Here is a 15350-nt window from a genome sequence, read left to right as displayed (position 1 = left end):
TCCACAGCCGCGAGAGGGCCATCTAGGCTTGTGATTCACTGGCTTGTTATGTTAATTTAGCCTATTCAGCTTCCCAGGCACTTCCCATGTTCAACACAGCCAACTGCTAGCATTTCACTAATCGCTAGCATCTAGCTAAAAAATTACACAGCAAAGGACAACGGCAGTTCAAACGAGGGTAAGCAAACCAACGTCTAGTCATCATTAATATTCCACATCTGGCAGAAAGGAGACATCACAACAAACTGTGCAACCAGGAACTGACATTTTAATTTCCTTGTCACCAAGATAACCAACATCAAGCTGGCTAAAGAGTGTAGCTGAATAACTGTTACGTTAACATACCTACCGGACACCTATTCAGCCTGTTGTTCTGTGTGCTATTGTGTAGTTGAATAACTTGCCTTTCCAGATTACATGTCTGTTCTTGGTCTTGGATTTCGTGAAATAAATTTCTAAATAAATGCGACTTATAGTCCAGTGCGACTTATATACTGTATATGAAGGGTTCAGATGCAAAAGCCTCTAAATACCACCTATGTCAAAAATGAGATAAAGATGGTGAGGGGATGCTTTCCACACATAGTATACGCTAATCAAATAATTTAACTTCTAAACCCACTAAATACCACTCTCTTCCTGGTCTGAAATATCGATTTATAGGCAAAAACCTATAGGAGCCTGAATTTAAATGCTCATTTAAAAGAAAAGTAGTCAGACGGATTTAGAGGGTTTTGCATCTGAACTCTTCATATGTTTTTTTCTTCTTCATGACGCATTTTTTGACTGATGCGACTTATACTTATAGTCCGGAAAATACGGTATGTTTTGATTTAATCTTGATTTTATCTTGACCAATATGTTTATTCTGACTGAAAATGATACTGCCACGTGCCAAAATGTTGTAAGAGAATGTGGTAGACACATAAAATCCAAAAATGAAAAATGCCGTGTCCAAAATGATTCATACCCTTTTTAAATAATCAATGGAAACATCTTTATTTACTATCACAGCTTTCAAAATGGTTCTTATATACTGTAATATCTACCAAGCCTTTCCATGTCTCCACAATGATTCTAGACTGCACCTTTTTAGCGTTTTGACAATATAAGAAAGCTGTTTTATGCCGATATATTTTGCACGCCCAGTTATTGGTAGCTAAAGCAAGACAGCATTTCAATACTCATTAGTGATTCAGGTCTACAAAGCCAGTCTGTTGACAGGCTATTTAAAAACACACAGGGACGTTGGAAGAATTGTGTAAGAGCGGTTCCGCATATTAACGGGGTCCGGGGTTTTCTCTCCGTAAGTTTTTTTTTTTTAATTCTGACCATTTAAACACAGTTTGGAGGGATAGAAGTACCCATAGACAGTAAAAGGAAGTACCTTAACAAAACAAGCAGTGCGTAGGGAGTGGTTCAGTTTGCAGTTTCACTTGTGCTGACTAGGGCTGGGACAACGCGTTGATGTAATCGATGACGACGACGCATTGACACAAAATATGCGCGTCGATTCGTCAAGCATAACGCGTGCCACTAAATATGTTTAATTTTACACCTTCAGTGTTGACTCCCATACGTTGGCTAATCTGTGGCTGGGGGCCACGAGATCAAAACCGGCCGTCACACATTGATGTTCTATGTTGTACTATTTAATTTAAAGATAAGATAAAATCCTTTCATTGAGCTGCGCTTTTTACACACGCAGCCTTTCCTTGCCCCGCCCACTCTCTCTCGTAACAAGCCCGCTGCCCCTCCTCTGTGTGCATTTAACAAAATATTTACGATTGTTGAAGGACTGTTGTTGCCACGTAGTAGTGGTGTGCGATACTGTAAAATGTGGTTTCGATCCGATACAAATTAAATATAGGGCCGGTATTGCCGATACCGATACTGATATTTGTAACTAAAAGCAGTTTATACTTTAATGTAGGGGCCGAACAGTGTGTAATGATTTATGACATGAATAAAACATCAATATGCTAATGATTTTATGATTTTCACTGTATATAATTTATATTTCAGCAACGAAACATTGCAAAGCGAGCATGCAAGATGTGAAAGGAATGGTGTTTGCTTGACTGTAGGCTAGCTCTTGGTGAAACAGGAACAATGCATTTTGAACAAATTGAGAGATATTGGAAGTGAACTGAAATTAAAGTATCGATCCCATCAAGTTGGTATCGATCCAATACCAATACCAATGTTGGTATCGATACTATCGATATTTGGATCGATATGCCCACCCCTACCACATAGAAGCATTGCATAGAACACGGCGGGCTAAATTTCTATTAAATCCGCTTAGCATCGTGACCATGCTGCGTAAATTTGTTCAAAACCGCTGCAGTTAACTCTGCTAAGGTCTTATCACAACATAGTTTAGTCTCCTCAATGTACTAAGTTAAGTTATGCAATCAAGCAGTATATCAAAGCTAACGTTAGAATACTGTTTGGATGTCGAGTTTAGCATGCTTACTTACAGCTGCTTGTCAATGTCATTACTCATGCAGGGCTCATTTTATTGACTCTGACACTGAGCGTTTGCAAAATCCCGATCTAAATGGAAAAGTGTTTTCCAAGACTCAAAGGTGCTTGTCCCAAGGAGAAGTATGAACCGTTATTTGAAATAACTACGTTATGAATTGCATCCACACATCAGCAGCCTTTTAACTGTGTTAGTGTTACAATTGCAAGGGTTCCCTCACGAACGTCTTAAAGTGACAGGGACTCAATTAGCCCTATACACTACTGAACTTTATTGCTACTCTGACTAAGAATGCATTACTTTGCACTTGTATAGTCTTTTATTTTGGAATTTTAAGAACAATAAAACATATATTGCAATGTTAAGGAATTCATGTTTTTTCATTCAGATATGTAAATCAACATGTATAAATTGTTATTAGTCAATTATTCCACTGCTTGGTTGAATTTCCCATTGTCCTACATAATTTAGAACAACCATTAACCGTATGTTATCTGCACACCTATGAAGTAGATCCATTTTTTGGCCGTATCACACTTGTATATTAATTCGCCGAACTCGTTGTGAAGTTTAAATGAACCATCACGTTGCATCCGAGCTGTAAAATGCAGACGTTCAGAACATTGCAACATTGTAGCATATGATGGAGGTGGCTTTTAGCTAGATGGATGACAGCAGGCTAAGTAAAATAGCGATGTTTCAAAGTTTCAAAGTTCATCAGAATCTCGGGATACGCCCGCTTGACAACGGGAGAGATAGAACTAACGACTGGCCTTTGGCCGTAGCAACCATCCATTTAGAACTAGTAACGGCAGTTTGTCCTGTGAGTTGAGAAATTAGTTGATATGTGTCGGAAGAAATTAGTTCTACAAACAAGACAGTTTTAGCGATTAAAACGTTTAAATTGTAACAGGAAATAAACACAACGCAAGTGGCAACAGTGGAATAAGTGGGATAATGGACTCCACGGTGGTCTGTTCACAGAAGTTAATGCACTACGACGCTTCGCGTCGGGGCCGTTTTACAACCTCGACCGTGCATTAACTTCTGTGAACAGACCACCGTGTCGTCCATTATCCCTTACTTAATGGGGAGATAATCGAATCAGACTGAAAAAATGAATCGTTAGAATAATCGATGCATCGAAAAAATAATCGCTAGATTAATCATATAAAAAATAATCGTTTATCCCAGCCCTAGCGCTGACGCGCACACATATTGAATGAGTGCTCATATACCACATAGGGCTGCTCTCTATTGCCTCACGAAAATACCATTCGCGGTTCCGCGGACCAGCCCATAGTTACTACATCGCTGCAGATTATAGACATGGAAGGCACATGCTCTAGGAACAGAACAGTTGCGTGTCCAGTGTAGCAAGGGCCTGTCTACACAGAAACAACAAGCGTCTTGGTGCGGTTCAGGGGCAAAATATAGAGCATATTAACCTCCGTTGCTCAGCCAAATGCCTTCCTGTTACGTCCTGTTATCACGGAGTTACTTCGTGCTTATTCAGTTGAGCATTTAGTGCTCTCCCCAATCCCAGACGTTCACATTGCATGTTTGTTTGTAATGGATGCAACCGCGAGATACGCGCTTGACGTCAATCATTTGTTAACAGACATGAACCAAGACAGATTGCTGCTGGGCTATATGTCTAAAATAACACATACTTGAAGTACCATTCATGATATGTTGTCAAATATTGAAGTCGTGGGAAGTTTACATAATTTAAGCTGTAGGATGTTTCGTTATAGGTACTCAATGGTGCTATTTCACACGCATTACGCATTTCACACCCTATAGCGACCCCCACTCACCGGGGCTAAGTGAAGCCTACAAATGGAATCCAATGTGTGTCTCAATTGTCCCCCGCTGACCACCTCACACATTTCTCTAGATTTTGCAACGACCTTACATGACATAATGCCATAAAATATGCCAGTTTTTAGGACACAGAATAATGTTTGTAATGATACCAGTTACGTTTAACAGTAACATAAGTGTAATGGGCTATTCATTGTCGAAGGTGCATGGTGAAGTGAAATTCATAGGCTACTTTGGAAAACAAACATTTGCCGATATCATTGGATGGGGGATACTTGTTTATTTTTACGTAGCCTATAATGGCCAGTTCAGACAAAACCGAAATTACTCCTTTTGAAACAATGACTGTCACAGACGTGGGGAGCTCTTTGAAGCTTGGGATAATGTGGTACAGTTACTACAGTAACAGTATTTTATTTTACTTCTTATGGAATATCTTTTTTTCACTTGTATGGCTTTGTTTGAATGCTGTTGGAACAAATAGTAGTTGATTATAAAGGCACCTTTCTGTTGCAATATTCTGTGTGTTCTGGACTGCAGCCAGTGGTTCTCAAACTTTTTCTTTCATTCCCCACTTTGATCAAGGGGGCATTGACTGATGATAGTGGAGATAACGTGTTATCCCGAGGCCGTTGCAAGTCAGCATCTCCGACGGTAGTCTACCTATTAAAAATATAAGTTTTCGATGTCCCAAACGGAGAGCCATACTTTATTGTTTTTAACGATCTCTATGCTACTCACCAAAATGTAGGCATGGGAACATAAGTATCCAACTGTCGGGTGTTAAATTATTGTGATTACGAGCCAGTGGTTTTCAAACATTATGCGTGACTCGGACATCTAACGAAATGCAACAGGCTCATATCGTCCTCGCATTCGCAAAATGAGGACATACATGAGACTGCTCAGATAATAACAGGTGTACCAGTTTTGCACGGTTGTAGTCAAGTTATAGGCCAGTTTTAGTCAAGTTATAGGCCTGTTTACCTTTAAAGGTTCTGCATTCTGCATTTTGCAATGAGCAGTGCTTTCCCTTTTGAATTGAAAATGCTCTGTGTCATGGTGTGTGTGTGTGTGTGTGTTTCTATGAATTGTTAATCCGGCCCTGCCCCCAACAACACCCTTCCACCTCTGGCCTATTGTCCAGGAGGAGGAGGGGCCTGAGGCCTGGACAAAGTCATCAGAGTCATAGCACTGAAGGGAGAGGCAACTGGCATGTGATCTCCCCACGGGCCAATGGATGTACACGTTTTCTCCTGTGCCTACGATATTTAATCCAGTGTTTTGTCAAGTTGCAAATTGCTATTCGTTTTAACACATTTTTATGATAGTAGCCTATACAAAAAGTACTTCATACTATCTTAATTGCTTTATACTCAATACTTGACTAATGGCTATTACATCTGTCTATTGCAAGTGAGAAGGTGATCTACTGTATAGGCTTCATAAAATAAAATAAACAGATTGCTAATGGCCTACATGATGGACCATGATAGTTTCCAAACTTCAGTAGTCTGGACTAAGGTGGTTAATGACGTTTAGTAGCACGTGAATGGGCACACCTGCACATAACAGAGACTTAATGATGGACTACCTTAGTTTAATCCGTGAAATCTGTTTTTATCAGGGTCATCAAGTTAATTCATTGGTTCATATAGACTGACCTTGTAAATTAACCACTGCTTTGAATTAATGTTTAACACGTGTCATTTAAATGTGCTGGTGAAACAGTTGTGTACTCTATTGTTATGTATCCCCTATTCACCCATACAAGCCGTCAATTCTGTGGCGCAGTGCGTTAAGGCCGGCTGATGACAGCCGCCGTTGTGCGGATGTATTTGTTTATTGTACAGAAAAATAAAAATTACATGTCAAGCAGTCAATTGACTACATTGCAGTCAAGAAGTAGGGCAAATTAATTTACGAAACCAAAAACGTGGGTCATAGTTGTCTAAGCCTCTATTGCGTAGCCTGTTAAAAACGTCGCTAGATAGCATTAAATCGGCAACAACATTGTTTTCTGCAGAAGCCTACCCAAGGCTACAGATTAATTCTGAACAGTTATTTCTCTACTGGCTCAATTATCAAAAAGGTGCTTTCTCTTCGTCCTCTGCAAATGAAGCAGGTAGATCCGTATAGAGACGTTAGAATAAATTAGCGTTTGCGATTGACAACGTTGTGATAAGTAGGCTATAACACTAATTTTGCAAAGTTAACTTGAATGCATCAATTTTGAACAAAGTTGTGTAGGCTACACCGCGCCAGTTGTAGTCTGCATGAACAGTTCTTGCACAAGACACTGTTTTGATTTGCGTAGTTGTGTTACCCCCAACACTGACAATAACGTAGACAGCAAATTAAGATATTTGTTTGTTTTGTGGAGCGGCACAGGTAGGCTATCAAAAGCAGATTTCGATTTTCGTTACCACAGCCTGAAGCCATACCCAAGTAGCCTAAATCGAGGTAATGTTTAATTATGCATGATTTATTTTGTTATTGAATTCGTAGGCTGGGATTCCTCTCGGCAACAATTATGTTTAAAGGTAGCCTCCTGCTTTTTCAGAAGGGGCGGCAGGCAGGCTACTGACAGAGCGATGTACAGTGGCAGAGCGACGCACAGTGGCTGAAAGTGGTACTAAAGTTTCACGCAGCTTCACACCACGTAATGCGTGACTGAAGTGGCCATTTGAAAGTAATGCCCACTGTAGGTGCTCTGCTTGACAGAGTGGCACCCTTAAAAACTAAAAAAAAAGGCCCTGTAGCAAACTGACACATTGGATGAACGAAAATATCCATGATCTAAAAAGATCATGTAGAAAAGCTGAGAGAACATGGAGAAAAACTAAGTTACAGGTTTTCTAAAAGAAAAAAATAGCAAATTATAATAGAGCTATTCGGAATGAGAGAAGGAACCACTTCTCTAAGGTAATTGTTGAAAACAGTGTAAACTCTAGGGTGTTGTTCTCCACCATTGATAGGCTATTGCATCAAACACCTTTTTTTTGGGGGGGGGGGGCTTTTTTGCCTTTATTTGGACAGGACAGTGGAGAGTGAGACAGGAAACAAGTGGGAGAGAGAGATGGGGTGGGATCGGGAAATGACCACAGGTCGGATTCAAACCTGGGACCCCGTGGGCACTCGGACCCGTGTATGGTACGGCGCTGTAGCCTGCTGCGCCACAGCACCCCCATCAAACACCTTTTGATACACTCAGTCAGGCATCCTCTCTAAGATGCGAAGAATTTGCAGACTTCTTCAAAAACAAAGTAATTTCTATAAGGGAGGCTATTGGTAACACAAGTAATATGTTTGATAGTACACCCAAAAACAGCCCCCCAAAATTAAGGTTCTTTAGCACTATTACTCAATCTGAGCTTAGTAAAATTATAACTCAAACCGGCTCCTCAACATGTGCTTTGGATCCAATCCCTACTAGATTCCTCAAAAATGTATTTGATACTGTAGCTTAGCTTCCTTTATTCTCAAGGTAATAAATACCTCGTTAGAAACAGGTATATTTCCAACTGCTTTTAAAATCGCTGTTGTGAAACCTTTACTTAAGAAAAGTCGAATCTTGACCATACTAATCTGAGCAACTACAGGCCTATATCAAACCTACCGTTCCTGAGCAAAGTACTTGAAAAAGTTGTTTGTAATCAGTTAAATACCTTCCTCAACGAAAACAGTATCCTTGAAAAATTCCAATCAGGTTTTAGATCAAATCACAGCACAGAAACGGCTCTAGTAAAAATAATCAACAATCTTAGACTGGCTACTGACTCAAACAAAGTCCTTATTCTTCTAGATTTGAGTGCGGCATTTGACACCATTGATCATAGCATCCTAATTCACCGCCTTGCGAAGTGGGTGGGTCTCTCTGATAATGCTCTAAACTGGTTTCAAACCTACATTACTGGCAGAGATTTTTATATCAGTCTAGGAGATCATGTGTCTGTAAAACATGACTTGCCTTTTGGTGTGGCCCAGGGGAGCTGCCTTGGTCTCCTGCTCTTTTCCCTATATATGCTTCCGTTGGGAAACATCATAAGTCAGCATAATGTAAACTTCCACAGCTACGCAGATGATACCCAATTGTATATTTCTGTGGAGCCAACTAACCCAGATGGCCTTTGCTCCCTCACTGAACCTCCCTAACCTCCATTAATCAGTGGATGAGCAAAAAAAATTTGAAACTAAATGATGACAAAACAGAGGTACTTTTGGTTGGACCAAAACCAAAGCGAGACATTGTTAGTAATCTGGGGAACTTGGCACACCAGGTCAAACCAAAAGTAACAAGCCTCGGTGTAATCTTAGATGCAGAGTTAAGTTTTAAGCCCCATATCAGTAAAGTTACTCAGACAGCCTATTTCCACCTGAGAAACATTGCCAAAGTGCGGCCCTTTTTAACTCAACAAGATGCAGAAAGACAAATTCATGCCTTTATCACTAGCAGGTTAGAATACTGCAATACACTTTTCACTGGTCTTCCCCAAAAAACATCTAAAGAAATTGGCACTTATACAGAACTCTGCGGCTAGACTTTTAAGACCAAGAAGAAATAACACATCACCCCTGTGTTGGCTGAACTGCACTGGCTCCCTGTTTCCTATAGAATTGATTTTAAGGTTATGTTAATTACTTACTTACAAAGCTCTGAATGGCATAGCACCGTCATATATCTCTGAGCTTTTAATATCTTTATCAACCACAAAGGAAACTTAGATCATCCAATTCTAATCTTTTAATTGTACCCAAAGTGCTCCACAAGCAAAGTGGAGAAGCTGCTTTTATCCATTATGCCCCAAAACTATGGAACACCCTGCCTCTGTACATCAAGCAGGCAAGTTCAGTAAATATTTTTTAAAAAGATCTGAAAACATACCTGTATAGGAAATGGAGATGTGCGGTTCGCGGTTACAGCCGCGGACTCCGCGGTTAAACTGCGGATCGGGCGGATGACATGAAGAAATGTGATATTTAAATTAAATTCGGGCGGGTGGCGGTTGAACCAATCAAATGAAAAAAAATATAGCCTACATTGTTACCTACATACGAAAAAAACGAGCACACTTTGAAATAGTCAAATTTTCCTCAGGCAGTAATTTGGCCTAGTTGCTTCTATGCATGCTGCTTTGTTTAGGCCTAGGCTACTATCAGAGATGGTGTTGCGGAATTGGTGTATTCCGATGTTTCACTCAGCAACCCCTCGCACGCACGCACACACGCACACTAAAGGTAACATAAAGTGTAAATTAAGTAGCCTATCGTAGCCTACCAGCATGTTTTCCTCTCCAGTGTGCAATAAGAAAGTAGAATAGGCTACAGTGCAAGTAGACCGATGATTCATCTCCCATGTCGCGTCTCGTTGCAGAGCCTTGGTAGGCCACTAAGCAAATCTGCAACCTATGAGCCTCTGCCAGTATTGGAGGAGGCCTAAACATCTCGCTACCTTAGAATAATAAGGTTCTATCTGCGTTTTGAATAGTTCTGAGATATTGAGCTTCAAAGTTTTAGAATTCCATAGAGTTACATGGTAAATGGAACAAGTTCTTTTTGATATAAAGTCCAAATATGTACACCACTTTAAGAAACACCTCATCTGAACTTAAGAAACTTTCAAAGAATAAAAATATGTAAATAATAATAATAACTTGGTTTTATATAGCGCCTTTCATGTAACCCAAGGTCGCTTTACAAAGGAGATAGGGCAGGGGAATAGAGGGGAGAAGAGAGGAGGGGGTAGAAGTGGGGTTGAGGGGCAGAGTGGTTAAGGACCATAGGCCTCAGTGAATAAATGTGATTTTAGGTGCTTTTTGAACGTAGCCAGTGTGGGGGCTTGGCGGATATGGAGAGGTAGACTGTTCCAAAGGGTGGGGGCAGCAACACAGAAGGCTCTGTCACCAAAAGTCCGTAGCCTGGAACGAGGGATGACAAGCTGGTCCTTGCCAGAGGACCTCAGAGACCTTGGCTGGGAGTGATGCTGGATGAGATCGGAGAGGTACTGGGGAGCAAGAGCATTGAGGGATTTGTAGGTAAGGAGTAATATTTTGTAGGTGATGCGTGACTTCACCGGGAGCCAGTGAAGCTGCTTGAGTGTGGGGGTGTTGTGTTGCCATCGTTTTGTGTGTGTGAGGATCCTGGCAGCCGAGTTTTGGACACGCTGTAGCTTGTCCAGTGCTTTGGTGGGAAGACCATAAAGGACACCGTTACAGTAGTCCAGACGGGAGGTGATGAAGGCATGTATCAGAGTCTCCACAACAGTGTCTGACAGTGAGGGCCGGAGTCTGCAGATGTTTTTGAGGTGGAAGAAGGCGGATTTGGTGATGTTACTGATGTGAGCTTGGAGTGAGAGGTTGCAGTCGAGAGTCACACCCAAGTTACGCACTTCAAAACTCTATTTTGACAAAAATGTCAGATAGAACCTTATTATTCTAAGGTAGCGATCTTGTAGATAAGACTGCCTGGGTTACTTTGTTTCGATATTATATATAAAACACATAGTCATTGTAGCCTACCATTCAGGGAATAGGCATTTAAAAAGAGAGACAGATTATGGAGTGATAGGACTTAGAAATGACATCGGGCAATGGCAGTGCGAGATGTTCAGAACGTAAGTTAAAACTTCTACAAGCTCAATAACATCCACAGCGGAAAAAAGAAGGTAAGATAAATAGTCGGAAAACTTAGATGTGTAGGCCTAAGGCAAGCAAGGAAGTTTGGCGGTTGTTACTAAAAATGTCAACATGCACGTTGCACTGTTGTGCGGTGGACTTTCAGAATGAATAGAGTTGGCATTTCTTTAATACAGGGATGCAAACAGAGGTATGGTCAAAAAGGAGTGAGATTATCGAAGCCCACGCCCCCGCAGGAAATATCATATAATTACATTTTGCCACCACCTCTGCCATCCAGGGCTCACCCTATTCACACAAAAATGTTCTTTATATGAAAATACACTGTCCCAGTTCCTTGGAAATTCTTAAAAGTAAAGAATACTTAGACAACGCTGGAAAATTTGGCATGTCCCTTTTTTTCTTTTTTTTTTTTTTAAAAGTCTGACATTTTGAATTTGTGTTTGGCTGTCTTGACCTCAATCTCCGTTTCAACCTGTAACCCATGGGCGGATTATGAACTTTCGGGCCCCTGGGCCCAGATGTATTAAGGGCCCCCCACTTATTGCCATATATGTGGGAGGGGGGGTTTGGGGGTCCTCCCCCAGAACATTTTTAATTTTTCTGATGGGATTTCCTGTATTCTGGTGCATTTTGGGGATGGCCAATACTAAATTCAATCAGATTCATAGCCTACATCCTGATTTGTTGATATTGAGGCAATGATTCCATGCAAAGGCTTGGGCTTCAGGGCCCCCTGGCCCCGGTAGGCCCGTGCAGTAATCCATCCCTGCTGTAACCAAGACCAGTTCCACTTTGTTTTACAACCCTCATCCACTTACTTAACTGTTAGTGCCTCACTCTCATCAAATTCTCTCATTCTGCAAATGAAAAGTTGCATATTAGCCATAGTGTTACCCTAGACCTGACATGTGGTAGGCAGGGCTCTACACTAACATTTTTTTCCAGGAGCACTTGTGCGCCCAAGTTAAAAAATGTAGGAGCACAGACAAAAATTTGGGCGCACAGTCAGTTCTGTACTTAACTTACACATAATCTAACATTACACTCCAGCTAACAGTTAATCATGGCAGTGCACCAATTGCAAATATTAAGAATGACTGACAACATTTAGGCTACAGGAAACAGGATTTTAAAGATCAGTGCCTACTTTATTTTCAGTCTGTTCTATTTTCCTACATTTTGTTAATGTAAAATAATATAATACATTGCCATATTTGCATTTAGCCTGTATATCAAGTATCCTGCCAAATGTAGGCTAATTTATTTATTTGTGAATCCATCTGTAGCTAATCCAAATATGCCCATGGTGACCTATCTGACTATCTGACTGCATACTGCCTATAATACTACTACTAAAACAGTCCATTTTCTCTTCCACAAAACCCAACATAGGCTATCAAGGATGTATATTTTTTTTATCCTTTTATTTTTTATTTGAAATATCTGCATTGATGGGGGCAGTAAGCAAACGTTAGGCCTACTTTCGTTTTGCACTTCAGCTTGTATTTGGTGTAAACAAACAAGCATGCGTGGAAGCCTGGAGTTGTCAGTAGCGTTCTACCTTTGAATAAAATGGGAGAGAGTATTTATTACGGGAGGCTACTTTTGTGCCTGTTCGCTACAGCTATATTTTGCATATTGCAGCCAATACGTCAACTGGGCTAAAAGGCATGTTAGGTTACCTTTCCATCTCTCACTGCATTCTCAGAATCTTATCCTGTTCCTCCTATATCCGATGAATTCGGTGGATAGAAGCACTAATTTCTTCAATCTTTGCATCTTGGCTGGCTAGTCTAACTTTCCGCTTTTTCTGCGCGCTCTTGGATTTGATAGAAGCGACTACTAGCGAGTCACAACGCGAAACTGCTAACGTTGATGGGAGGTGTAGTTTTTATGCTGCATTCGCGACGTGATTCTATGGTTTGCACCAGAAGACATCAAATATGGTTAACCTTACTTTTCTTCCAAAAAAGACCAGGCGCGACACAAAATTACTGGATGTAACGTTAAATCCTTGCAGTGAAGTGCAGCCCCTTAGCAGTCAGATAATAGTGCGCAGCCAATGGGATGTTTACGTGCGCAGCTTTTTGATTTAGTGTTGTCTTACACTTCCTATGTTTCATGGACTGTAACGGTACACGGTAGGCTATGTGTTTATTTAGTCATTTTAAAACAGAATTAACTTTGATGAAATTATAATCAGACACTTCACCCCCCCCCCCCCAAAAAAAAAAAAAAACTAATCGGATCTGCACGATTCACACAAGTCCCCCAGACAGCCGTGAAAAAGGCGGCAAGCGCCAAAAGGCGCGCCGTTTGCATCCCTGTTAATATCGAGGCGCCATAGTTTGTCCGATCGGCCTGCTGGTATAAAATTAATTGCGCTGTCTGCTCTCTTCCCATGCAGTCAAAATTAATGGGAGTCTTCAGAGCAGGCTTGTCATAGTGTCACCCTGACATGACAGTGCGTAAAGTAGCCTATAATGTGAATGACTTGTTATTTTATTAAGGATTTCTTTCTTTTTGCAAAAAATAAAGTACAATAGGCATTAATTAGTAGGCTAAATAGCAGCATGTTGAAATGATGTGCCAAATTGCGTTTTTTATTACAATGATAAAATTGTATGCTACAGGCCGATGAGCGCTTTATTTGGAGACTGTTTTGCGAGACAGAGACTGAGTTTGCTGCTGATATTCTGGGGATAGGCTACAACATAGCCAATGTAGGACTTTAGCCTTTTAATATATTTGCTGCATTGGATCAGTCTTTCTAGAACAGGCAAGAGCTTTCTAGCCTCACGTCAGCAGCGCCGCATCACCCATATACATTAAAACAACCAGCGGATGGCGGGCGGGTGCGGTTTTGAAAATTGGTCAAAAAACGTTGGTGCGGATGGATGGCGGATGGATGATAAGTTTTGCCATGCAGTTATGGTTGACATAATAGCCCATCCGCGCATCTCTAATAGGAAAGCCTTTGGGTAACTCATCTTATCCTGTAGACTACTTTTTCAGATTATTCTACATCTGCTGCCATTGGAGGGCGCTGCCAGCCAGAAGCAGATGGGCTCCCCCTATTAAGTCAGGTTCTGCTCAAGGTTTCTTCCTACTATTCTTACTATTATTGTGTTACATGCTCCAAATATAAAGCACTTTGAGCTGCATTCTGTGTATGAAATGTGCTATACAAAAAGCTTATTATTATTATTATTATTATTATTATTAGAAGTCCACTGAGCTGCTAATCTGCAGGTTGAATTTACAGCTGCTCTCTCTACTCAGAGAAATCGCTCACAACTTCAGTGTGATCTGTTCTTCCAGAGCTCTCCAGATAGCCAGAAAAGCTACTGGGTTGGTCTGTTCAGTGTCATCATGCTATGCTCTGTTCAGTCACAATCATTGACCCATGGCCTTTTCAGCTGGTTTTTAAGCAATTAACTAATTTAACTTATTATTTTTTTTTTATTATTGTTTGCCATGTCCTGCTATGTTGTATGTACAATGCTTTGTGTTGCACTCTGTGCATTGCTTACTTGCTTCTGATTCACTTTGAACCATATTCACTTTGAATATGTTGAAATGAGGTGCACTATTCCTTCCTGAGTCTTTCCAGCAGAACTAGCAGAGATGGGTTACCTGAGCACCTCACGGAATTCCTTTAGCTGGTGGTCAGGGACCTCAGTACGAATGGCCTCCAACCATTCCGGCATGAAGCACTCCCACAGTGGCTGGCTGATGACATTATAGGGAATCAGACACAGGATACGGTTTAGTCCTTCCTTTAGCTGGGTCACTGTACTGCATGCCTTGTCCCAGTAGCCACCTACCTGCCCTCACAAAAGGTCCAAAAGAGCAGATATAAGACTTAGCATAAACACAAACATGCGCAATGACATTACAACTGCCAACATTATTCAAATAATTCAAGACATACTAAAATGTTCTGGTTATTGGACATAACCTTCTATGAAGAACCTACTTTGGTATTAGATCTTAGCATCATAATTGTTTAGACTGTGGATGCAATGTTAATATAATCACAGCAGTGGTGTAATTGGTGTAGTTGGTGGTGTAATTGTTTGCAAAACAAAACATTGTACGCATTGTAAGAAAAGTAATAGGCATGCACAACAATTCTGCAATCTGAGCATTTACATGCCTGTTCAGTTGGATCCAATTGGTTATTACAATCAAGGTGTTTATTTAAGCAATAAGCCCCGAGAGGCTTTACAACATCTAAGGTGCGTTGTTAGGCACAACGTCTTAGCGGATTGAATGCAGAGTGTGTGTCATCCGCATACTTAAATAGCTTGTGTCTGTTGCTGCTGCAGGTGATCTCATTTGTATAGATGGAGAATAGGAAAGGTGACAACACACAGCCCTGAGGCACTCTGATA

General features: G+C 40.8%; 1 protein-coding gene across 1 annotated transcript in view; it reads right to left on the bottom strand.

The window, feature by feature from the left end:
- unc79 (unc-79 homolog, NALCN channel complex subunit) overlaps positions 1-15350 on the bottom strand; it is a 354164-nt gene that overhangs the window by 190112 nt on the left and 148702 nt on the right. The window contains exon 15 of the mRNA XM_076275011.1: positions 14590-14780. Coding sequence (XP_076131126.1) covers positions 14590-14780 — 191 coding nt within the window. The remainder of the gene's footprint in view (positions 1-14589; positions 14781-15350) is intronic.

The sequence above is a fragment of the Alosa pseudoharengus genome, unplaced genomic scaffold, assembly GCF_046254945.1.
Source record: "Alosa pseudoharengus isolate Yale_2024_CS ecotype anadromous, Long Island Sound unplaced genomic scaffold, YU_APseudo_1.1 YU_APseudo_1.1_scf_8, whole genome shotgun sequence".
NCBI classification, from domain to species: Eukaryota; Metazoa; Chordata; class Actinopteri; order Clupeiformes; family Clupeidae; genus Alosa; species Alosa pseudoharengus.
The sequence above is the reverse complement of the archived record's forward strand: the minus strand, read 5'-3'. Positions and strand labels throughout refer to the sequence as shown.